This window comes from Panulirus ornatus, chromosome 2 (assembly GCF_036320965.1).
Source record: "Panulirus ornatus isolate Po-2019 chromosome 2, ASM3632096v1, whole genome shotgun sequence".
Classification (NCBI taxonomy): domain Eukaryota; kingdom Metazoa; phylum Arthropoda; class Malacostraca; order Decapoda; family Palinuridae; genus Panulirus; species Panulirus ornatus.
The window spans coordinates 52,916,481-52,941,901 of NC_092225.1; the positions used below are offsets into that span (position 1 = coordinate 52,916,481).

The 25,421-nt window shown below is 39.7% G+C and overlaps 1 protein-coding gene across 4 annotated transcripts in view; it reads right to left on the reverse strand.

Annotated features, from left to right (window-relative positions):
* Positions 1–2,530: 2,530 nt before the first annotated feature.
* LOC139756413 (membrane-associated transporter protein-like) overlaps positions 2,531–25,421 on the reverse strand; it is a 256,616-nt gene continuing 233,725 nt past the window's right edge. For all 4 annotated transcript variants that reach the window (XM_071675871.1, XM_071675855.1, XM_071675848.1 and 1 more), the window contains 6 exons: positions 21,301–21,423; positions 19,236–19,346; positions 17,579–17,709; positions 15,098–15,272; positions 12,663–12,731; positions 2,531–11,793 (listed from right to left, as the gene is read on the reverse strand). In XM_071675871.1, coding sequence (XP_071531972.1) covers positions 11,545–11,793; positions 12,663–12,731; positions 15,098–15,272; positions 17,579–17,709; positions 19,236–19,346; positions 21,301–21,423 — 858 coding nt within the window. In that variant the 3' untranslated portion in view covers positions 2,531–11,544. The remainder of the gene's footprint in view (positions 11,794–12,662; positions 12,732–15,097; positions 15,273–17,578; positions 17,710–19,235; positions 19,347–21,300; positions 21,424–25,421) is intronic.

The following is a 25,421-nucleotide window of genomic DNA, read 5'->3' on the forward strand; positions in this document are numbered from 1 at the left end:
ACACCTAACCATGTCACGCCATGCGAACTATCAAACAATAGTTCGCGCATCTTTTTACCATAATGGCCTCCGTCCATAAACTTATCTATATACATTAACCCTTAACACCAATCTAACACACTCAAACTCCTGCTCATAACATCCTACATTAACATCTAACACACTGGATGTAAACAATTTTGTAAACTTTTGGAAAATCTTTTATCTAATGTAAATAAGGTGTCCTAAAGCTTTGAATAAGATATTGATCTACGCTCAATGTTGTGTGTGTGACATAGATTATGTTTGTGATATTTTGTTTGTAAATAACGAAGTAAATTTCTTTGTTGTGTTTCATTAACTTCAGCCGGGATTCACGTGCCTAGCAATACGCACTGGGCTACTGGTGGTGTTATTTTTGGCTTGTGGGCAGCCTAGCCTCATCACATACATAGAGAATTACCCATACATACCATTAGATGTGAGGAGACATTTGTCTGAAGAGGATATTATGTCCACCACTGATCATCACTCATCAACAACACTCGCGCAACTGCTCAGTTAGCCGCTCCGTCCTGACGTATTCCCCCATGACGTCATGGTGGTCAACCTCCCCCATGACGTCATGGTGGTCAACCTCCCCCATGACGTCATGGTGGTCAACCTCCCCCATGACGTCATGGTGGTCAACCTCCCCATGACGTCATGGTGGTCAACCTGGTCGTGCAGATACGCCGGACAATCTGTTTTCAGAGATTATTGAAATAGTTGATATTGATTTCTGTCGATCCATAGCTACGTTTTTATGCTTTCTTTTCCTTACGGCTTGACTGACGACCAGAAAATCAATCCTTTCATTCAAAATGAATACCAAGTTTAGATAAGGTTTACGTTACCTATATCGTGCAACATTTACATGAAAATTTCATTTTTCATTTTTTTGATGTTTATGAATCGAATAGGTCTTATAATTTTCTTTAAAGATCAAGATATAGGAATAATATATATGAACCATTGGCTAAATACAGGCTGTGTAAGCGTCCTCGTGTGACAGTGTGGTGTTGAGTGAGCGGGACCCAGTTCACTCTTCATCTACCTATCCTCTCTTGGTGTCTGTGTATACCCGCCATATTCTAAATTCGCTCGCTATCACCACTTCTTTCATATATCATTTCCTTTTCTCATTCCAACGAACAAGCTTTACCCCTACCTCCAGGAGACGAACAGACATTCTATCCAACAATTCCTCTTCTTCTGTCTATCAACATATAATCCAATAATTCCCATTAACCCTAATCCCACTCGGCCATATAAATATATATATATATATATATATATATATATATATATATATATATATATATATATATATATATATATACGTTTATTTTGTTTATAGGCATATTTTATGAATGTATTCCTGATCACCATTTCTCTCTCAGAACAAAACGAACATATCCTTAATGTTATTACAGCACCTTAGGACCCCATGCCCCTCCCACGTTATATCAATAGACCCTAAAATTCGACCCAATACATAAACTCTACCACTCCTTTCACCCCTGCCAAAATATGCTCCTTTCTTCTTCACTCGTCTCACTACGAGTTGCACAAGCAGCAACAACCATCCACTCCTCGTACTCTAATTTCATTCTAACTCACAACTGTGTTGAACTTCCTTGAACTAACTCAAGTGCCAATTCTTTCACCCTTGTCCTCTCGCTGTCCCCTCAACATCCCTGAATCATTTCCAGTTTTCGTTCAGTCAAAACATCCAGATTTCTCTCACTTGTCTCCGTTTTTTTTTTCCTAGCCACACCAATAAACATTCAAACTTGGTAAGACCTTATCTTCGAAGGCAAATCCTCATTTGAATGTTTCAGTTCGCTGTTTAAGTGATAATACAAGAGAGAAGAATTTTCACTTCCCCACCACACCCCAATTTTTTTTTTTTTTTTTTTTTTTTGAGTCGCCTCAAACAACACAGGATAAAGCAGACAAAATTATGGGAGCTGAATGTGGCAAAATCGGACCACTCCGCTTTGTGATTGGCTGATGCCTGGATATGGTACCAGCAGATTGTGGCTTCCACAAGAGACATTAGTTATGAATAGGCTGTGTTTTGGGTGGATAAATTTGTAGGTTTGAGACCATCGAACCGGTTTGGTACACTTTAAACTCTGGAAACACTAATTATTGGTTTTCTGTAATGTAGATTCGTCTAACAAAAAACATCATTTGGTAGACGCCCCTCAGTTTCCTAGCCCAGCAATATCATCAGTTAAGACTTTTCTCCATTCTTAATATATGCAATTACCAGACATTGCATCATGGCTACTTTGCTACTCCTGATACATCAAAAGTTTTCTTATCTACCATCAGACTAGACTTTCTTACCTATTATGACTTCATTATAAAACGAGACACACGTAGTCTCCACTACATACAGCTAATTACGTTATTAAATACATTATTCAGTACTTAATCAATACTTGCCTACAGTACATCACAGACCACTAACATTATTTGGTAGGTTTAAATAAATACTACAAACAATTAACAACTTTATTCCAGACATTTGCTACACACAACATGCATCCTTCAGTACCTACAACATTCTTCACAGGCAAGCTGATTATTTATATGGAAACAAATACTGAGAAAATTCATGTATTCCCTTCATATTGGAATATATATATATATATATATATATATATATATATATATATATACAATAAAAAATATTTTATGAAAGACCATCTCCAATTTCTCTTTGTCATCAATCTACCATTATCATACTTTTTGTTATTTTATAACCCCAGGACCCCTCTCACATTAAAGGCTCCCGCAGCATCAAGGCAGCGCTACTTCCAATACCAGGGAAATGATGGACTCCTTTGAAATATAAAGTTCCTCAATGAGACTGTACTCATTTTCTCAACAGACGAAGACACAGCCGCACCGGTGTGACTTAACTCTTGGTATAACAAGCCATGAGAGTGACTCTCCTACAGCGGCCGGCTATGAAATTGTCCAACCAATTCTTTTTCATTCTTGTCGAGTGTGATTCCAAGTTATCTTTAGTCTCAGGATATGTCGAGGGACAGCGTCGAAGGCCTTGATGTACTGCGCGGAAGGGAGGGGATGACTGTGGTTCGTCTTTGCCATCTTGGATATGTTGTATATAACAAGGTCTGTGTGTTGATGGTGCACCTGAGCCTGAAGACCAGCTGTGTGGGTGAGAGTGGGATGCTCTGTTTGATTCGATCGAGGATAAGTTTTTCACAGAGTTTGGCTACTGAGGACAGAAGTGATTCGGGATGATAGAAAGAGAGAGGGTTGGGCGGTTTATTAGAGGGCTGGTATTATGTTGACAAGATTCCAGGTGTTTGAGAACCTGCCGTGTAGCCAGGAGGGATTGATACCACCCTTCACAACAACAAAAAAGTGGTTGGGCAGTTTCATAGCCAGTCATCATACTAAGAGTCACTCACAATAGCTTCACCACTGAAACACAAGCTCTACAATGGAGTTCCCTATTAAGCAGTTCTTTCTCCAACTCTTCTCAATATCTTCTTACACAAATCCCAATACCTCAAGGAAACTTCAATATCAGGTCTTTTCCGATGCAGACGACCTCATGATCACATCACAACGGCCTGACACCACAGTAACAACAAACATGCAGCACTACATTACACAATTAGAACATTGGCTCACCCAGAATAGAATATCTGCATCTCCACAAGTCTTTCATCACTCTTTAAAATCCAGATGGACCTGAATCCAGCTCTCACTCTCGTCACCATAACTGGGAAGTCTCTCCCACTGAGCTAAACACCAAACATTCTAGGCATCACACATGACAGTCACTCCCCAAACCTATAATATCAGCACAAAAGCAACACACCAAATAAATGCCCTCAAAACACTAAATGGAACCAGCTTTGGACAAGAAAAAGAATCCCTCAAAATCCTAAACAGAAAATTCATTAGCACTTTAAACTATGCCTCACCTGTCTAGTCTTCCACCCTCACAAAAGCAGAAATATAAAAAAGTCTCACTCCAACCTACTTGACATACATCCATCATAAACCAAACTCCCCAGACAAACACGTCACACTTTCCCATCTATGCTCTGAATATCACTCATCATTACAATACTATAAATATCATTTGAACTTATCCAAAGACCCTTCATCCCATGATATAACTACCATAAAGAAGACTCAGAGCACTAACAACTCAACTGTCCTGCACTCTCTGCACAGACACACACACACATCACCTGTGATGTCGGCCAGTGGATGTGGTGAGCTTCCTCAGTCCTGCAGGAACCAAATAATGATAGAAGGGACTACTGGTGCAAGAATATATATAAACTTGTCTGTTCGTTTCACACTATTAATATGATGTTCCGTGATATCCCAGTATTCTGCTTAATAAAACGTACACAAAAGACAGGAACTATGAAAGTGTTAGTCGAAGGGGCAACTAAAAATCATGACAAAAATGAGATATGAGCAGAGATTGTAAGATATATTTCCCTTTATCTCTGCTTTATGTTAGTAATGAATTATGGTTTGATGTAGGATGTATGGTACATTGTGACAATGGAATAAGAAACAGGCTGATAATACTGAAAGATCTGAATACACATTTTCCCCAAAACAAAAAAAGTTACTTAAATGAAGCTTATCCTTTATATCTACATAATTTTCTGCATTTGAACAACAACGAAAAAGTATATCAACACCATTTTTCCAGAATTTCATTGTATTTCTTAGCAATGCCAAAGGACAGAAGTTAAAACAACAGGGCGACACTTGAGCAACATCCCAGAGTACTAATGACTTTGGAGCTTCTAATATTGCCATCACTTTTAATGAATTCTCTCAGGCTATAAGCAGACACAACTGCTGAATTCTTGAGAGTGTGAGGAGCCATAGTGTGCTTGGTGGAATCAAGATCTTGTTTTAATGTGTTATATTTTGAAAAGCTAGTCTCAGATTAAGCGTATGGCAAGTTTAGGTGTGATTTCTGTTTCAACTGTTGATTCAGTAAAGGCCCTGGCTTCTCTTACTGTCTCTTCTGGGCTTCTGGGAATGTACTGCTGATGGCTTAACGAAAATGAAACAATGCACTTTTCTTAAAGGAAAAAATTGAAAAGAAAATGAAACTAGATCAGCATCTGGCATCACACACAGCAATCATCTTTGCACACAAAATTCTGAAACTTACATAGACAAACACAGCTACTCTAAAATATAAAATCTCTTCTTTGAATGGACTTAAAACTGTATTATAAAAGAAAATTGCTTTGGTATATTATAAAAGAAAGCAGTATGCTTACAGTTCTATTGCTATTTTCTTTATCTACTATGCAGCACACATTAGCACATCAATATGCTTTGACAATAGTACATGATAATTTTTCATACATCCATTTACCTTTTTAAGAATACAGTATTCTTTCTTATCTAATGAGACAGGAATACAGTATTTTTCATTTTATGACACACTTTCCCAAGCTTTTGACAGTATAAGCTGAGGATATATGAGGCTCTCAACGTCATCTAAGGAAATTTTTGAAGTAAAATTGTGGGACTATGTTTTCACATCACTCAGAGATAATGATGGTCTAGCAACTTTACCAATATCTGCTCTGGAGTCACTGACCAGTAGCACATAATGTCAAATGAATGACATCACCATTTTCTCCACCAGTCTGTGATGGTAACTCATAATGTCCAGGGTAAGGTCAGGGCAGCTTTGTCACAGAATACTCTTACCTACCCTGAAAAACTTGAAAGAGCTCCTACGAAAATATATCTTCTAAGCATGACAGCAATTGCGATGAAGCATTATGGAATAATTATGTAATAGTCAATAACAGGTGGAGGCCAAATTCTCAGTTTCCTCAGAAAAGAATGATAGTCATATCATCTTCGCAATGGCTAAACCACGTTTATTCCTGTACATTTACAGTTATTGATTAAAGGGATCAAAACAACACACAGACAATTTTTGGCTCAGAAAAAGGTAAAAAGTTCGTCAATAGATTATCAAGTGAATCTGAACTCTGTATTTTGCAACAAGATCAAAGGTTGACCACGGATTAGAAAATGTGTTAAGCTTGCTACTTTGCAGAACTGATGAAATGATTCTCACAAATATTATACGGAATAATTGTATACATACTTCGAAACAGAGTAGAAATCCCACCTCTTGCATAAGGGTAACAATGTAATGGTATCATTCACAGATGACCATGAAAACTGGATATAAGAGCTTCTTGAAGAAGACTAACAGTATGTGAAAAGACCCTAAATTGATTTAATGGGATCATAATTGTAACCAATGGTCATCTCTGGATCAAAAGTATGCAATATGACATGCTGAAAAACAAATCTCACTGGAGAAGGCAACTTTACTTCTAATGGTCTTGGCTGAATATGAAAATATAACTTGGATATCATTCACTTTGAAACATCTAATTATATTATGCAGTAATGGAATTTTTATCTTTAATGCATGTCATTACAGTATTCTGTCTCTCAAAACAAACTTTGTTAAAGTTATTCACAGCCCTAACCAAGTCTTAGCTAACTGGATATCATTCTACCATTTCAGATTCCTACTTTAGTTACAAGATACTAGTGTGGGGCTTCATCTTCTGAGGAATTTGAAAACCTGCCATTTATAGTATCTTGAATAAATAAAAGCTCTAGATTTGTTGGATGATTTCCTGTGCCTTGTTCCCTTCGGAACTCCCCTCTTGGGGAGAGGTGGTAATGGTTTGTTGCAGGCCTTTCTTTGGTGTAGTAATAGCTCTGAAAATAGTTTTGATATAACAAGAGAATTGAGGCTTAGTGTCCCTCTAATTAACAGGAATTTTGATATGATAATGCCTTCTGGAGTGAGTGCAAAGACTAAAGAATGATAGGAAAGCAAATCTAAATTCTTTTTTTTTTTTAAGCTCCAACCATTTAAAGCATGCTATAACCAAATTTTTGCATCCAAAGAGCATACCATTTTACTCTCCTCACGGGTCACCATATCAAAGGAAGGTTACCTCAAAGCCTTCAGCAATCCATGGCCACCTTTCCTCAAGAGGGTAGTTCCTAAGGGAATGATGTTTAGGAAACAGAGATAAATAGGTAATTCACCCAAAATCATCTTGAGCTTTTATATATTAAAGTACTATAAATAGCAGTTTTTCAAATTCCTCAGAATATGAAGCCCCACACTAGTATTCTTTAACTAAATCAGAAATCTGCAATGAAAGAAAGATATCCAGTTAGCTAAGACTTGGTTAGGGCTCTGAACAGCTTTAACAAAGTTAGAGAGACAAGTTACTGTAATGACATGCATTAAAGATAAAACTCTAACATTTTTTTGTTAGTGAACTGTTCTTGATCATTAAATACGAAGAAAAATTTAACTTTGGTGGTGAACATGTACTTAAAACCGGATATAAATTGAAGAGATTCAGATGTCAAAAGCTCAGTAGCTTTGGGAAGGATTAAACATACATAAAGTTTGAATGTCTGATTTGTGACTCAATATAATATAAGATGACCCCTGGACATATGTCTGCAATAGGGCTATCACTCCCAGGAATAGAAATAGTTTATAGGAAACTAGTTTAGATCTTAATCTCACACGTGGCATCACATAGCAAAAATATTAAAAATTTTATAGGTACAGCAGTATGAAATGTATGAAAAACTGTGTGTTCATCTCCTGCTCCAATTCAAAGGAAGCAGAAGGCAGCTAACACTGTACCTTTTCATCATTTGTAGTAATAATGAAGTGTCATCAGAGGGTAACAAGTCTATCACAGGATGCTAGAAGTTCCTGCCACTTAGCCAGTCCCTCTGGCTGACAAGTTATGGAAACTTTCCATAAAAAGTGCATGCCTGTATGCACTTCATCCACCATATGTATATGGGAACATATCTAATGATAGTAAAATAGTGACATCATCTTATTGACTATTTAACACTGGTTGCTGACCACTTAATAGCTACTGGTAAAGGTAATATGACCACTATAAGTATCAGAAGTAATAATATCTATTAATTCTGACATTACATTTCAGTCCAACTCAGCCAGGAAAATTATCAATAGCCAATAATTTCTCATGGTGTTATTAGAATCAGATATCAATTAATGTATAACTGGCAGAGAGAATGCGTCTATTCCATAGCACAATCTCTGTTAGTTATTTCAAATTCATCTATTCACTGGAAAAGCCAATCCCTTCTTAAAGTTCTTCATGGTAAAGAATGATTCCAATATGTACATAGACAATCATTTCCAAGACCCAGACCATAATGGCAGAGTGACAAAAAAATATACATCAAGATTATCAAGTTCATGGAAATTACTGTAATAAGTAAATCACTCAAATGGAGGTACAGGTGTGGACATAACTTTTTCTCAAGTTGTGAAACCTCTGGCACTCTAAACTGAACAATTCTTCAGTGGAGTAAGAGGTACAGGAACAGTTTAATCAAGTAACAAACCTAGATACTCAAGAGAAGGAAAATATACAGAGCAAATTTTGTTAAAACAATAATGTAAATATTATATGGCATTCTTAATGACACAACTATAAAAATCACAACAATTTAAAACAATAATAACACATTCTACAAAATTGGAATATGATCCTTGAACAATTGTTTGCTATTAAGATTTCTAAAATAAAGTAGCATAAAAACAATCTTGAAGAAAGAATAGTTCTATTAAATTACCAAGTCAATCAACAGATTGATATATAGGAACTATAATGCGAGAACATGTTGAATATCAATAGCAATGGATCACTTAACAAAACGGAATTTGTAACACTGGAAAGATGTGACAGATACAAGAGTCAAAAAATCACATGGAAAATGAGGTGCAAAGAGTATGAAGGTGAAGAGGAACTTGAGACAATGAAGAGATATTATTTACTCTGACAATAAAGATGATGAAAGAACTATGTTTGAATATGAACATATAGAGCAAAATATTTTGGTCATTATTATTAAATGAATTATGATACACTATGATGATCAAAAAAATTCTCTACTGCATTATACATATCTTTTATTAAAGATTCATATTCTGGTCACTATGAAATTTCTTATGAGAGTATTATAATGAAAATACTTCTTTTATAAACAGAATCAATAATAATATTAATTATAATAGTAATAATATCAATAAGAATTCTGCAGTTAACAGATGGGTACCAAAAATGAGAGGCTGAGAAATGGAATAGAAGAAAAATGTAGTTTGATACAAGAAATGTAATCTAATGGGTGTAAAAATACCGAGGAAAATGAAAGAAATATAGGTTAATATAAGGTGTCGAATGCTAAGGAAAGTCAAGACACTCTAAGGAAAGGTTATAAAAGCCAGGCAGGTATATGAAAACAAAGAATGATAAAAGAAGGATAAGAAAGGAAAAATAAAGAATTCTTCAAAAAAAGATGTACTTTAGGGTTAAACAAAGCTTAACTGCTCTAAAAATTTATGTTATCATCATTGTATAGCCCCAGAACCCTTTCCCCTGCAGATTCAAGGCTGTGCTACACTCTCTAGCAAGAGCAGGGTAGACTAATTCAGAGCAAAAAGTTCTTTAACGAGACTGTACTCTATCTTGACAACTGACAATGATGCAATCTCACCAAAGGTGACTTTTCATGTTCATTTGTGGTGTAATATCAAGCAGATGGCATCCAGTAATTATGTTAGTGAAAGCAAAGTACTTAAAAATTGTGAACAAAAGTAAGCTTACAAGGCAAAGAAGAGTAAGACAGGTTGGCTTGAACTTATGTTTAAATAGGGAGGATCTGCAGGAAGTAGAGTGCTTTAGGTACCTGGGAGTGGATGTGGATGGAGCCAAAGGCTGAAGTGAGTCACACTATAGAGGAATGGGCTAAGATCCTGTGTGCACTGAGGAATGTGTGAAAGGGAAAGTCATCATCTGAAAGGACAACTGTAGGAATGTTTGAAGGCATAGTATGGTCAAGGTGTCGTACGGATGTGATTTTTGGTCCTTGAAAGCAAAAGAAAGGAAAAAGTTGGCAATGATATGCCTGAGGATGCTCTATGGTGTGAAGGGGGCTGACTGAGTAAGAAATGACAGTAGAAGATACAGGTGTAGCGGTAAGTGCACTTTGATTTGAAGTGTCATCCAAGGTGTTGTGAAATAATACTGATGTATGGTAGAAAATGAATGAAGAAACACAGACTTCATAGATACATATGCTTGAAGCAGAGGAAAGAAGGGGGAGGGGAGTCCAAGAATATGGAAGGATGGAAAGAAGGAGCCTTTAGGGTATTGGCATAAACATGGCTTGACAGATTCATTTAGTTAGGTTTACATTTCCACTGATCAATATATATCAAAAGAACATAAACCATGAACCAGACAACTCTGTATTTTCATGAGCCAATATGTACTGTGATCCAATAGCTAATCATCATATCTCTTATCACATGTACAAAAATTGATTTTGGGCTGACCATCTGTAACTCCTGTAATGATGATCATTTAAGTAACACAAGAAACTGAAACTGCAGTTCTGTATAATTTGCCATCATATTCATGAAAGGACAATGCTACATATCATAGAGATATATAAAAGATTTTGTAAGAAATTAATAACATACATATGTATCTTGTCAGCAAATAAATCTATGTTCAAGTAAACTGTTGTGATGGCAAGATTTGCAATGAAAAATATATAAACAGGGTCATAATGTTGTAATATATGAAGCTGTCCTCTAGATATCACCAACACTTGGTCGGTATTATAATATCTATTTACTTTTTATACAATTAAACCCAAAAAACCAATATATACCAAAATTTGTAATGCTGGAAATCATTGCTTGACAGAATTCTTGTTGGTATTTTTAAATCAGTCCTTATAGGTTAAGTGCAGGCCTTATGATTTAAGTGTAGGCCTTATGATTTAAGTGCAAGCCTTATGATTTAAGTGTAGGACTTATGATTTAAGTGTAGGCCTTATGATTTAAGTGAAGGCCTAATGATTTAAGTGCAGGCCTTATAATTTAAGCGCAGGCAGTATCTAGAGGACAGTTTTCCAACCACCCTGACCCAAACTGTGCATCAAAAGCTATCAAAGTCAAGGACGGGTAACAAAACATTCAGCACGCCTCACAATCTACAACCTCATTAAAATTAGTTACATCATGATATCGAAATCCCGAATCTTACAACAAGCTCCTAAAATTGCTAACCTCATTTACCGCTCCACAATTTGGTACTGTTTATATACAAACTTATCAGTTAAGAAAAATATGTACTTATATCTATCCATTTATACACAGAGTTACACATCTATTCTCCATATCCCAACCTTGTATTTAAACACCAGGTGAGGTATGCAGTGTCAAATATAATCTTTTAGTACACAAACAATCCTATATCTTCTAATTGCCTCTCACGTTTCACAACACCAATCAAACACTCAATACAACAGTTCCTCCCCAATTCCATCTTGGGCGATTTTCACGTCGAGGGAGCCAAAGAGAATGGATTAGAGATCGAGATAGACGACTTGTGAAGCGGTGACTGCGCCACATGCTGCAAGGATGCTGGCAGCACAGACGACGGCTGTGGTGGAACCAACAGCTGCGATGATAGACCCCATGCACGACGACAAGATGAACTGGGCCAGGAAAACCATGGAGGACACGATGGCCACGTCGGTCCCCAGGCCACGGACCTGCTGCTCCGGACCATCGTTTGCCAGGGCACCTGGTCCTTCGTTCATCTCGTCCTTGAACTGTTGGTGGTGGCACGCGAAGTGTTAATGAAAGGTGTTGGGGGTGTTAATCTAATATTAATACTCTTGCATTATTGACCTAATTCAAAATATGCAAATAGTCATACAAACAATTTTACGTATCGTAAGGAACTAACGTTAACACGTATATTCCAAGTATAAAATTTAGTTTTATGCACATATCAAACAGCAATGAACTCACATATACATATACAAATATGTATATTCATCTCTACACACACACAAACAAAAGTAATCTTGCGAACACACCTAATGAAGCACAAACAACCCCTTGAGAAAGGCCGGAGGAGGGCACCAAAGTGGGTATTGGAATTATAAGATCTAAATTACATAGAAATGCTAAAGGCTTTAAATTTGTCTGCCTTGGAAGAAAGAAGAGTGAGGAGTGACCTGATCACATCCTTAAATTTCCAGATCAATTACATGGACAGTGAACAGTTAGCTCCGTGAAAGATATAGAGCAACAGGAAGACAGCACAATTAAGCAAAAACGAGAAAAAGAAGTAAAGTTGTTAACGCAGACCACAAACATAAATCTTAGAAGTTGTATGACAGTTTGAGAATGTCCAAGAGATGGGGCCCGTAATACAAGTAGTAAAACAGTAATTACACAACCCCTTCAAACCCAGACATTTCATAACTTCCCATAACTCTAGGTCCAATCCCCTCTCTTCCTCACACACACACACACAAATATTGTTACATCCCCAAGAATGTACTCAACTCCATCCTGACTCTTCCATCTACATCCCATTTTTCTTTCCCACAACAGTCTCCATCTATTCTTTTCCAGGTCTTTCCCATCCGCACCAGCCATTCCCTCCCTCCCTCCCTGCCTATCTACTTACCGAGGCACCACAGCAGCGGGCCCACAGCTGACGTATCTTGGTGACAAGCCAAACGTCCTCACATTTTATCTATGGGAGATAACAACATGGCTACTGGCTCTACAGGAAACTGGGTCAATAGAAGGTCATTCAACAGAAAAATAAAGCTACGCTTTTGAAATCATTATTACCACTACCTGCAGATTTACAGGACAAAGCTATTTTTAAGACTAATTCAAAAACTACATGTGGGTTGGTTCATCATGAGTTCATATACTTAATTTCTGCATTATCTGAGTTTAGCAAATAAAAATAAAAAGCTTATACACTGCATTATGACGTAGGGAATTCGGGTCTATCGTATCATGTGAGTTTATTACCTGCAAATGAGGGTTTCTGTAAATGTATTTGTTATTATTTGACAACATATACATGCAATTCAGGGCTTCTCTTCGCTACCATCTGAGGGTTTGTGACCGGCAAATCAGGGTCTGTATTCTCCATCAACCGACCACCGAAATTCTGAGTCAACTTGGCCAAATGAAATATACCACTGGTGAAATATATTACTGGTCTCCTGCACTTATACTGTGGGTTAAGTTCCTGAGAAAGGTAAGTGTAAGTGAATCTATATTTACACTGAATTATGAAGGGTTCTGTTCCCTGCCTTAGCTACGATTTTGATAAAAATTCTGTACCAAGTTTCTATGAATGCATCAGCAACAGTATCAATGAGATTAAAGCGTAAATAATATCAAATGAACAATATTACTATAATAATAATACTGTATCATTATACTGACAGCCACCAACCATGGCAAAATAGTAGACACCTCACACTCACTTATTCTTTCACCCTTATCGAAAATCCCCCCTTGATGCCCACCCCACCACATCATGATGCCCCACCCTACACCCCAGGCCCCACACCCCGCCTGGCACAGCTTGCCCGGGTGGTGGTGGTCAGCCGGGGAGGACTCCCACCCCAACACATAAAGTTTGAAGATTTGGTTTAATTCTATGAATATACCGAGTTATTCATGATTTATAATTAAGCATCATGTGGTGCCACACTTCTCATAATTAATAACCGTAACTATAAGTATTTACTTTCTGTTCTGGTGTTATTGTTCATGTTTAAATGAATGTTTTATGTTTCATGGTAAATCTATAAGCTTATAACTTTATTTTTATCTTACAAATATAAATTAGTTATGCCGCCAAGTCTAGCCAGATGAAACTAAATGTTGGATAGCAGTAGTTAGGTAAATCTGGTGTGTACGAATTCAACTGCTTGTAAAATCGGGAGTACAGTAGTTAGGAAAACATAAGCAAAAGGAGTCAGAAATTTTCCTCTTTGACACGTTTTTTTCATCCTTAATTCATTCTTAGACATGCTTTACGACCTTGCGTTATTCTTGAACCGGGTATCAAGAATATAATTACCAACTCCTGCTCGTGTGTTCCATGTAATACCCTACCCTTCATCAGTCCAATGAATTGTATTCCCTTATAACATCAGTAAAAGCGATGGAGGCCAGTAATTCACATCTGGGTGTATATCCTATAACCCCGTTGGAAATATTTTTGTGCTGTACCACCTGATGGGTTATGTACTGTTCTATAGACGAGTACATTTAAAGTAGCATTTGTAAGCTGATTCACTGTAACAGAAATAGGTTTGTTTGAGTCTTGTGTTTAATAACTTACCATCTGAGCTCTGTTTGTGGACAGAGCATTGCAAAGGGTTCCTGTGGTTTCATGTAAGGCAATGATGCTAAAGAAATATTAACGTTTTCACTGTGAGATTCAGTTGAAACTGGCTCAGGACTTAGATGTGCCTATTAAGTATGGTGCATTATATAAAATGGTTCAGTATAATTATTTTTCAATTATGTAAATATACTGATTTATGGAAGAAAGATTTCCCAGCTAGATAAATGAGAAAACTGTATGTATTTTGTCATATTCTTAAGGTGCACATCTTAAACATTATATAAAATACAATAAGTACATTAAAAAGCAATGATGAAGATACTGTCTTGAAAGGTTTATATCTATCTACTTTTACCATTAAAAGTCCTAAAATACTTGCATAAATGGCTTAGTTCTAGCTCTCTACTTTTACCATTAAAAGTCCTAAAATACTTTCATAAATGGCTAAGTTCTAGCTCTCTACTTTTACCATTAATAATGTTTGGTGATATCTATTGTACAATAACAAAGAGTATATGGAGTGTGGCAGTGAGCCAACACTGAGGCACAGAACCATATTTAGTACCTCAAATATGAGGCAGCAGTATGTAAGGTGGGAGTGTTTGTGTGTGTGTTGAGGTCTGACACCTGACTGAGGTGACTGGCAAGCAGGAGGTAAAGCCATGGAAGATACTATCATACAAATCTCCAAAAATCTTGATACACGAGGGAGTGGGAAGGCGAGGTGAAGCGGAGCGTACCGTCTCGGAGGCGTGGTAGTGGGCCACAAGGAGGTAGGGCATGGTGAAGAGGGTGGAGTACATGACCCCAGCACAGCAAGAGAAGATGATGACGGCTGCTGGTTTGCGTAGGACCGCCATGAAGACCATGCCCACGCTGTACACAAGCTGACCACATATGTACACAGGTTTGGCTCTGCACAGGAAGACACACGATGACCTCAGGGGATGGAGGAAGAGTGACTAAAGGTATGATCAGTGTTACCATACAAAACTATGATGAACCCTTGCCCCGAGGGAGTCTTTGGGGGGTGCAACCCTACGCACTCCTCCTTCAAGGGGCTCTTCGAGGCTGCGCTACACTCAGCAGCAGGGACAAGACGGAGTGCTAGGAAATGAGACCTTATAAGGAAAAAATGAAAATACACATGCCAACCCTGCTTGACATGAACCTACGTACTGTGAACCTGGAAGACGTAATAATGTACAGTACAACAACAGACGATAAACAGACTTGTTAATAACGATTGTGAGTTATGGTGACGACGGATAAATGCACCAGACTGGCAGGTATAGTAAGGTCACACCTGAGAGAGTTAGTTACTTGGCTTATAAATGTCTTGGTCAGGTCAAGCGGCAATGTTACGATGAATTTAGAGAAAAATGACAATATTTAGGTTTTCCTTAACAACTATGGTCGTTCCTTATTCATGTCAGAGACAAAGCGATTACATACAGCTTATACATACAGCATCTTACGATCATAATCATGTATAAAACATCGTACAAGTATAGTTAACTTATGTATACCTTGCAATTACAGACTATGTATACATTACACTCATACTTATAAAAACATTACATACCATTCAACATTATCTTTTTAATAACACAGCTTTTACGAATACTTATACATTAGGCAGCCTCCAAAGGGAGGATGAAAAACTGGGTTGCCTGTGGGTCGACAGCCTTGTCCAAGATGTGGATCTACGCTCACCTCTCTCGTTGATGAAGAGATCAGGAGAGTGTATGTATTCCTCCAACACTAACGGTATTCCATGATACGATAAGATTTGTCCATATTGGTCTTGTACTATTTTCCTTGACCTTCTTACTCCCGGAGTGTTTGGTGATGCGCTGAAGACAAGCACAGGGGAACACATCGGAGGATGTTGTCAATCATAGTCTTCGTTGTTGTTTTTTAATAGGGTTTTACTCCAGGGTGATCACCATGCTATTCCCTTCCTGATTCAGTTACCATAAACTTTCTACGTAGAGTGTGAGGTTCACATCTCTCCCAACACTTTCCTACCTCTCCCATGACCCGCATGCCTTCCCTCCCTCCTCCTCAGTCACCCACCTGCGGGCCACACACACTCCTTTCCCTGCCTCACTCCCCTTCACACCAGGCGGATTACTTCTGTTTACCCACAGCTTTGCCACTCTTCATCCAATCCTCGGGGGCGGCTGGTTCAAAATTTGCTCACCACTGCCGCTGCTGCATCTGGACGACACTGGTCATCTCCTCCTACAGTGCATGACCACATCTCTCTTCCTGTACCTCACATATGGTCTTCTCTTCCACGCGGAACTCATTCATTTCTCCTTCCTACAGTTCATCTGTGTGGCATTCCTCATGAGGAGTTAATGTGCAATATCCTTACCATTGCCTCTCCCACCTCAAACATCCTTACCATACCCTCTACCAGCTCACACATCCTCACCATACCATCTGCCACCTCACATATCCTTACCATACCATCTACCACCTCACACAACCTTAACACACCCTCTACCACCTCACACAACCTTAACACACCCTCTACCACCTCACACAACCTTAACACACCCTCTACCACCTCACACAACCTTAACACACCCTCTACCACCTCACACATCCTTAACATACCCTCTACTGCCTCACACAACCATAACACGCCCTCTACCACCTCACACAACCTTAACACACCCTCTACCACCTCACACAACCTTAACACACCCTCTACCACCTCACACAACCTTAACACACCCTCTACCACCTCAAACATCCTTACCATACCCTCTACCAGCTCACACATCCTCACCATACCATCTGCCACCTCACATATCCTTACCATACCATCTACCACCTCACACAACCTTAACACACCCTCTACCACCTCACACAACCTTAACATACCGTCTACCACCTCACACTTCCTTAACACACCCTCTACCACCTCACACTTCCTTAACATACCCTCTACTGCCTCACACAACCTTAACATACCCTCTACCACCTCACATATCCTTACCATACCATCTACCACCTCACACAACCTTAACATACCCTCTACCACCTCACACAACCTTAACACACCCTCTACCACCTCACACTTCCTTAACATACCCTCTACTGCCTCACACAACCTTAACACACCCTCTACCAACTCACATAACCTTAACACACCCTCCACCACCTCACACAACCTTAACACACCCTCTACCACATCAGGAGCTCACCTGAATCTCTTGACCAGCTTCTCGATGAGGAAGGAGTAGACGGAGCAGGAGAGGGAGTACAGAGACATACCCCAGCACCCGAAGCGAACGCCTTCCTCGTACAGCTCCTTCTCCTGCGTGCCATCTGCAGCCTGCGGTGGACGACAGGTTAGCGCAGGAGTCGAGACACAACACAGGTACGTAAATATTAACTTTAGGGCACGAAGGCCGAATTGCTTTGTGGCCTAACTATACTGTTTACGTTACAAATCGGCAGTGGGATTATAAAATGAGATGTTTTAGGATAATATGTGGTGTGAGGTGGTTTGATCGAGTAAGTAATGTAAGGGTAAGAGAGATGTGTGGTAATAAAAAGAGTGTGGTTGAGAAAGCAGAAGAGGGTGTTTTGAATTGTTTTGGTCACATGGAGAGAATGAGTGAGGAAAGATTGACCAAGAAGATATATGTGTCAGAGGTGGAGGGAACGAGGAGAAGTGGGAGACCAAACTGGAGGTGGAAACATGGAATGAAAAAGATTTTGAGTGATCGGGGCCTGAACATGCAGGAGGGTGAAAGGCGTGCAAGGAATAGAGTGAATTGGAACGCTGTGGTATACCGGGGTCGACGTGCTGTCAATGGATTGAACCAGGGCGTGTGAAGCGTCTGGGGTAAACCATGAAAAGTTCTGTGGGGCCTGGATATGGAAAGGAAGCTGTGGTTCCAGTGCATTATTACATGACAGCTAGAGATTGAGTGTGAACGAATGTGGCCTTTGTTGTCTTTTCCTAGCGCTACCTCGCGCACATGCATGGGGGAGGGGGTTGTTATTTCATGTGTGGCGGGGTTGCTATGGGAATGAATAAAGACAGACAGTATGAATTATGTGCATGTGTATATATGTATATGTCTGTGTGTGTGTATATATGTGTATACATAGAGATGTATAGGTATGTATATTTGCGTGTGTGGACGTGTATGTATATACATGTGTATGTGGGTGGGTTGGGCCATTCTTTCGTCTGTTTCTTTGCGCTACCTCGCTAACGCGGGAGACAGCGACAAAGCAAAATAAACATATATATATATATATATATATATATATATATATATATATATATATATATATATATATATATATTCGCCATTTCCCGCGTTAACGAGGTAGCGTTAAGAACAGAAAACTGAGCCTTAGAGGGAGTATCCTCACTTGGCCCCCTTCTCTGTTCCATCTTTTGGAAAATTAAAAACGAGAGGGGAGGAATTCCAGCCCCCCGCTCCCTCCCCTATTAGTCGCCTTCTACGGCACGCAGGGAATACGTGGGAAGTATTCTTTCTCCCCTATCCCAAGGGATAATATATATATATATATATATATATATATATATATATATATATATATATATATATATATATATATATTTCTTTCATACTATTCGCCATCTCCCGCATTAGCGAGGTTGCGTTAAGAACAGAGGACTGGACTATATATATATATATATATATATATATATATATATATATATATATAATGGTTAAAACAACTGCTTTCTAACTAAACTAGAAAAAAGCAAGATATATTCAAAATCAACCCAGCATCCTGGAGAGGGCTTGACCATCATGTCAAATGAGCATCTACTGATAACAGGTGGAAGACAAGAGACTGTCAGGTGCCACTCACCCCAGGGTCGCCGCCGAACACGGCCTCGCCCACGAAGTCAGTGAAGTAGAGGGAGTAGCAGACGAGGGACATCCAGCAGAACAGGTTGGTGATGCACAGGATGCGCAGCGACTGTACAGCGGCGAGAAGAGACACTGGATGATGAGGCAGGGGAACGAAGGTACGAGGCAAGAGAGAGAGAGAGAGAGAGAGAGAGAGAGAGAGAGAGAGAGAGAGAGAGAGAGAGGTATGGCCTGCATGGATCACTACATGTCTTGCCTGTTGCTTGAGAGTGTTCTGAGCCACCGTCTTCGCATTACACATCCATTCCATCCCGTTCATGCCCCACACCCTCTTGCACGTTCAGGCCCCGATGTCTCAAAAGCATCTTTCCACTCAATCCTTCCATTTTGTCCCAGTCCTCCTCCTCCATCCCTTCACTTCTCGTGCACACACAATATATCCTCTTCGTCCGTCTCTTTACCACCCAACCTCTCCATACCACCAAACCATCGCAGCACAACCCGCTCAACGTCTCTCAAACGTAATCCGCTTACCACCACCACCACCACCACCTCTCTCTCTCTCCCAGTGTCAGTCTTTACTCAATCATTACTCGCCACACCACACACTATCCTCAGGCATTGAGTTTCCATGACGTCCACCTTCTCCCGTATTTATGGACTTACGAGCCACAAGACTCGCGTCTATGCAGCAGTGCTGGAACTACTTTCTGTACCGTCAAACAAAACCGTCTTTTTCCTCTCTTGCCGCACATTCATCACAGCACCCAGGACCTCTGACCTCTCACTCCCAGGACCTCTGACCTCTCACTCATCCTATGGTTCGCTTCAGTTCCCAGAGTTCCATCCGATGCCATGCCCACTCCTGCATATCCAAAACATGCCACTTCTCCATGGTCTTCTCCGTTCAAACTCACACTCAAACCATGTTTTTTTTTTCCTTTGCTAAGCCTCTTTATTTTACTCTTATTCTCATTAAGTCTCAGCTTCCTCCTTTCACACTCCTTCCCAGACTTAGACACCAGCTTCTGGAGTGTGTCAACTCGAGTCTGCCACCAGAACTGTGTCATCTGAAAACAACAGCTGACTCACCTCATAGGTTCCCTCCTTCTCCAAATGACTGCAAACCCATCCCTCTCTGCAAACTACGCATTAACCTCACTCACCATTCACAAACAGATTGAACAGTCACAGTGACAATACAGACCCTTGATGCAGACAAACCTACACTTTGAACCACTCATTCTCTTCTCTTCCTACTCGCAGACTCGCCTAACTCTAGATAAAAATCTCCTGACTACTTCCAGTTGTTTTTTCTTATTTTTCTTGAAACTTAATTCTAGTTATACTTAGGCACTTTCTCATGAACAGAGAATTCGTGAGAGAGAGAGAGAGAGAGAGAGAGAGAGAGAGAGAGAGAGAGAGAGAGAGAGAGAGAGAGAGAGAGAGAGAGAGAGAGAGAGAGAGACTGAAAACAATACTGCATTACATGTACATAATAAAACTGAAAATCGTGACAATGAATCTGTAACAACAGAAAGCCTGTGACGCTAACACTAGAACTTTTCCAAGTATTCATAAGACCATCTTATGGCTAGAGAGATGCCTGCAGGTCTTAACATTATCTCTCTGGGTCAACCATGGCATCACTCTTCATCAATCCAGTCTTGAAATTCGTGAACTTAAAATGAGAACCATGAAGCAATTATTCTATGGCACTATATGGTATATAGCAAGACCTGGAATGAAAGTTGGGAAACGTTACTGTACTCTGATTCGATTTGACTGGTTCATGTTGCATTATGCTGGTGTGATGGAGTGATTTGACTGTCCAATCAATCACGATTGCAAAACATCAATGGCAAATAACCTTGCTTCAATGTTGGTCAAGATATACAAAAATTTCAAGTCACTGTTTACACTTAGACATCCATAACAGAGTCAGCCAGTGACGTCATATAAACTGGCGTGCCTCAAGGTAAATTAATAGACCCTCTTCCCCCCCTTTATTTTTTCTGACCACACCAGGCCAGCCATCGCTGGCCAGGAGGACTACCACCCACCCTGGGCATGTAGACGATAGAGAGGAGATACTGGCGGAGGGTCGCTCCGGGCACCACCGCCTCCTGCGTGCCTTCTCCTCCTTCTTCCCCTCCGACGGGCTCCTTCACCGCCTCCGTCGGGTCCTGCAAGATTCATCCAAGTGTACATAGTGCCTCACTCACAACACCGGGACACGGGGAAACAGACAACAGGTCTTATAACAGACACAAAGAAACTGAATATCATTAAGTTCGTATACACAGAACGTGACGCCACTCACTGACATAAGAAGGTAAGGCTGAGCAAATTATTCCATACAGTAGATTCCACAAGACGAAACGAGATCAAAAGACTCGAGGAATATCTGCATGGTATGTGATGCACTAGGGAAGGGGTTGAGAGGAAATTAAAGCATGTGGAAAGAGGTTCGGCACGAAATGAGGCAGGGAAGATGTCTGGTGCACACAGGATACCTGCAGATGATGGAGCCAAGAAATCATGAGAGATTCTACAATAAAGACAAGAGAGATGAGCACAGGTCTGGTTAAATCAGGTGAAGGTAACAAGGCAGATAAAGAACAAGACATGGAGGTTAAGTAGAACTTTCTGATAATTACATAGACACCTTAGCAATATGGAAAATGACCCAGAGTCCATAGAGAATGCATGTGAATGAATGATGGTTTCCTCGCAACCGACAGACTTGAATGAATGAGGGTTCTCTCACAACCGACAGAGTTGAATGAATGAAGGTTCTCTCACAACCGGCAGACTTAAATGAATGAAGGTTCTCTCACAACCGGCAGACTTGAATGAATGAAGGTTCTCTTACAACCGACAGACTTGAATGAATGAAAGTTCTCTCACAACCGAGACTTGAATGAATGAAGGTTCTCTCACAACCGGCTGACTTGAATGAATGAAGGTTCTCTCACAACCGGCAGACTTGAATGAATGAAGGTTCTCTTACAACCGACAGACTTGAATGAATGAAGGTTCTATCACAACCGAGGCTTGAATGAATGAAGGTTCTCTCACAACCGACAGACTTGAATGAATGAAGGTTCTCTCACAACCAACAGACTTGAATGAATGAAGGTTCTCTCACAACCGACAGACTTAAATGAATGAAGGTTCTCTCACAACCAAAACACTAAAAAGAAATAAGAAACAAAGTGAAGGAAGACATTATCAGCTCATTACGACATGAAACACAGAGAAGGGAAGAATGTTAAGCTATACTCCCACAGTTGAAGGAAGAAGCTATACTCCCACACTTGAAGGAAGAAGCTATACTCCCACAGTTGAAGGAAGAAGCTATACTCCCTCAGTTAAAGGAAGAAGCTATACTCCCACAGTTGAAGGAAGAAGCCATACTCCCACAGTTGAAGGAAGAAGCTATACTCCCACAATTGAAGGAAGAAGCTATACTCCCACACTTGAAGGAAGAAGCTATACTCCCACAGTTGAAGGAAGAAGCTATACTCCTACAGTTGAAGGAAGAAGCTATACTGACACAGTTGAAGGAAAAAGCTATACTCCCACAGTTGAAGGAAAAAGCTATACTCCCTCAGTTAAAGGAAGAAGCTATACTCCCACAGTTGAAGGAAGCTATACTCCCACAGTTGAAGGAAGAAGCTATACTCCCACAGTTGAAGGAAGAAGCTATACTCCCACAGTTGAAGGAAGAAGCTATACTCCCACAGTTGAAGGAAGAAGCTATACTCCCACACTTGAAGGAAGAAGCTATACTCCCACAGTTGAAGGAAGAAGCTATACTCCCACAGTTGAAGGAAGAAGCTATACTCTCACAGTTGAAGAAATGTCTTGCTATCATTGAGGAACTAAAGGACAAGAAATGTTAGACATGTAACGAGATAAATCAAGGAGAAAAGGTCTCTTGTTTTTTTTGTCCTGAGCTGTAGTATTTGTCATGGTGGATTTGATTAATATGTCAATCTCTCTCTTTTAAGACAGTTATTCCTAAATGACCTTTATCATACGTAATAAAAAAAACAAAATTACGTCGCTTAATAGGTAAGGATTAGTCTCATGTTTAATAATAATAATAATAATAATAATAATAATAATAATAATAATGAAAGTAATAATAATAATAATAATAATAATAATAATAATAATAATAATAATAATAATGAAAATAATGAAAATAATAATAATGATAATAATAATAATAATAATAATAATTCATCTATTGACTGACAATCAAACTGTGTTCCCCTATGATAAAAATCGCAGTGCTGGGGTTGGCAACACTGCCACCCAGTGGTGAGGCAGAGATAAACCAACTTCGCTTCAGGAGTTAACAACACTACCATCATCCCTGGACCTGTGCTACACATGACCATCTGAAGTTATTCTTTTCCAATGAAGGTGTCGACTCTAACTCCTCACAGCTCATATTATGCCTTGCACACTACCCCTCATCCGTCTCACTCACCCGTCTCCCTCATCCGTCTCACTCACCCGTCTCCCTTACCGTCTCACGCACCCATCTCCCTCATCCGTCTCCCTTATCTGTCTCACTCACCCGTCTCCCTTATCCATCTCACTCACCCGTCTCCCTCATCCGTCTCACTCACCCGTCTCCCTCATCCGTCTCACTCACCCGTCTCCCTTATCCGTCTCTCACCCATCTCCCTCATCCGCCTCACTCACCCGTCTCCCTCATCCGTCTCACTCGCCCGTCTCCCTCATCCGTCTCACTCACCCGTCCCCCTCATCCGTCTCACTCACCCGTCTCCCTCATCCGTCTCACTCACCCGTCTCCCTTAAGCTGGACCTTATGAAGATTCTCGTGTTAGGGTATAACTTAAGTCTTTAAGCCTCACAATCTAATTACATTTTTTTAACACTTAATTACGTAATCTTTACGTCTTCTAAAAGTTTAATGTAATTTCATTTCTGTTAAGAGTACCGTGTCTGCAGTCCATCAAAAACAACAATGTAATTAGTCTTAACTATCCTTTAGATTAATTACATTTGTGTATCATCTAACTGCTAAATAATCTAGTCTATAACTTTGTCTCAAGATTTCTATGCTCCAAACTCACGTAAATATATATATATATATATATATATATATATATATATATATATATATATATATATATATATATATATATATATATATATACATATATATATATATATATATATATATATATATATATATATCTATCTTTTTTTTTTTTTTTTTTTTGCCGCTGTCTCCCGCGTTTGCGAGGTAGCGCAAGGAAACAGACGAAAGAAATGGCCCAACCCGACCCCCATACACATGTATATACACACGTCCACACACGCAAATATACATACCTACACAGCTTTCCATGGTTTACCCCAGACGCTTCACATGCCTTGATTCAATCCACTGACAGCACGTCAACCCCGGTATACCACATTGCTCCAATTCACTCTATTCCTTGCCCTCCTTTCACCCTCCTGCATGTTCAGGCCCCGATCACACAAAATCTTTTTCACTCCATCTTTCCACCTCCAATTTGGTCTCCCTCTTCTCCTCGTTCCCTCCACCTCCGACACATATATTCTCTTGGTCAATCTTTCCTCACTCATTCTCTCCATGTGCCCAAACCATTTCAAAACACCCTCTTCTGCTCTCTCAACCACGCTCTTTTTATTTCCACACATCTCTCTTACCCTTACGTTACTTACTCGATCAAACCACCTCACACCACATATTGTCCTCAAACATCTCATTTCCAGCACATCCATCCTCCTGCGCACAACTCTATCCATAGCCCACGTCTCGCAACCATACAACATTGTTGGAACCACTATTCCTTCAAACATACCCATTTTTGCTTTCCGAGATAATGTTCTCGACTTCCACACATTCTTCAAGGCTCCCAGAATTTTCGCCCCCTCCCCCACCCTATGATCCACTTCCGCTTCCATGGTTCCATCCACTGCCAGATCCACTCCCAGATATATTTAGGTAAGGTAGGACCACAGGGTATAACACCTGGTCTACTACCACAGGGCGCAACACCTGGTTCGTTACCACAGGGTGTAACACCTGGTCCATTACCACAGGGTGTCCTGGGGTCCTTGTCGTGATATAGCCTGACGTCCTTCTTCTACCCTGGACAATCTGGTCATG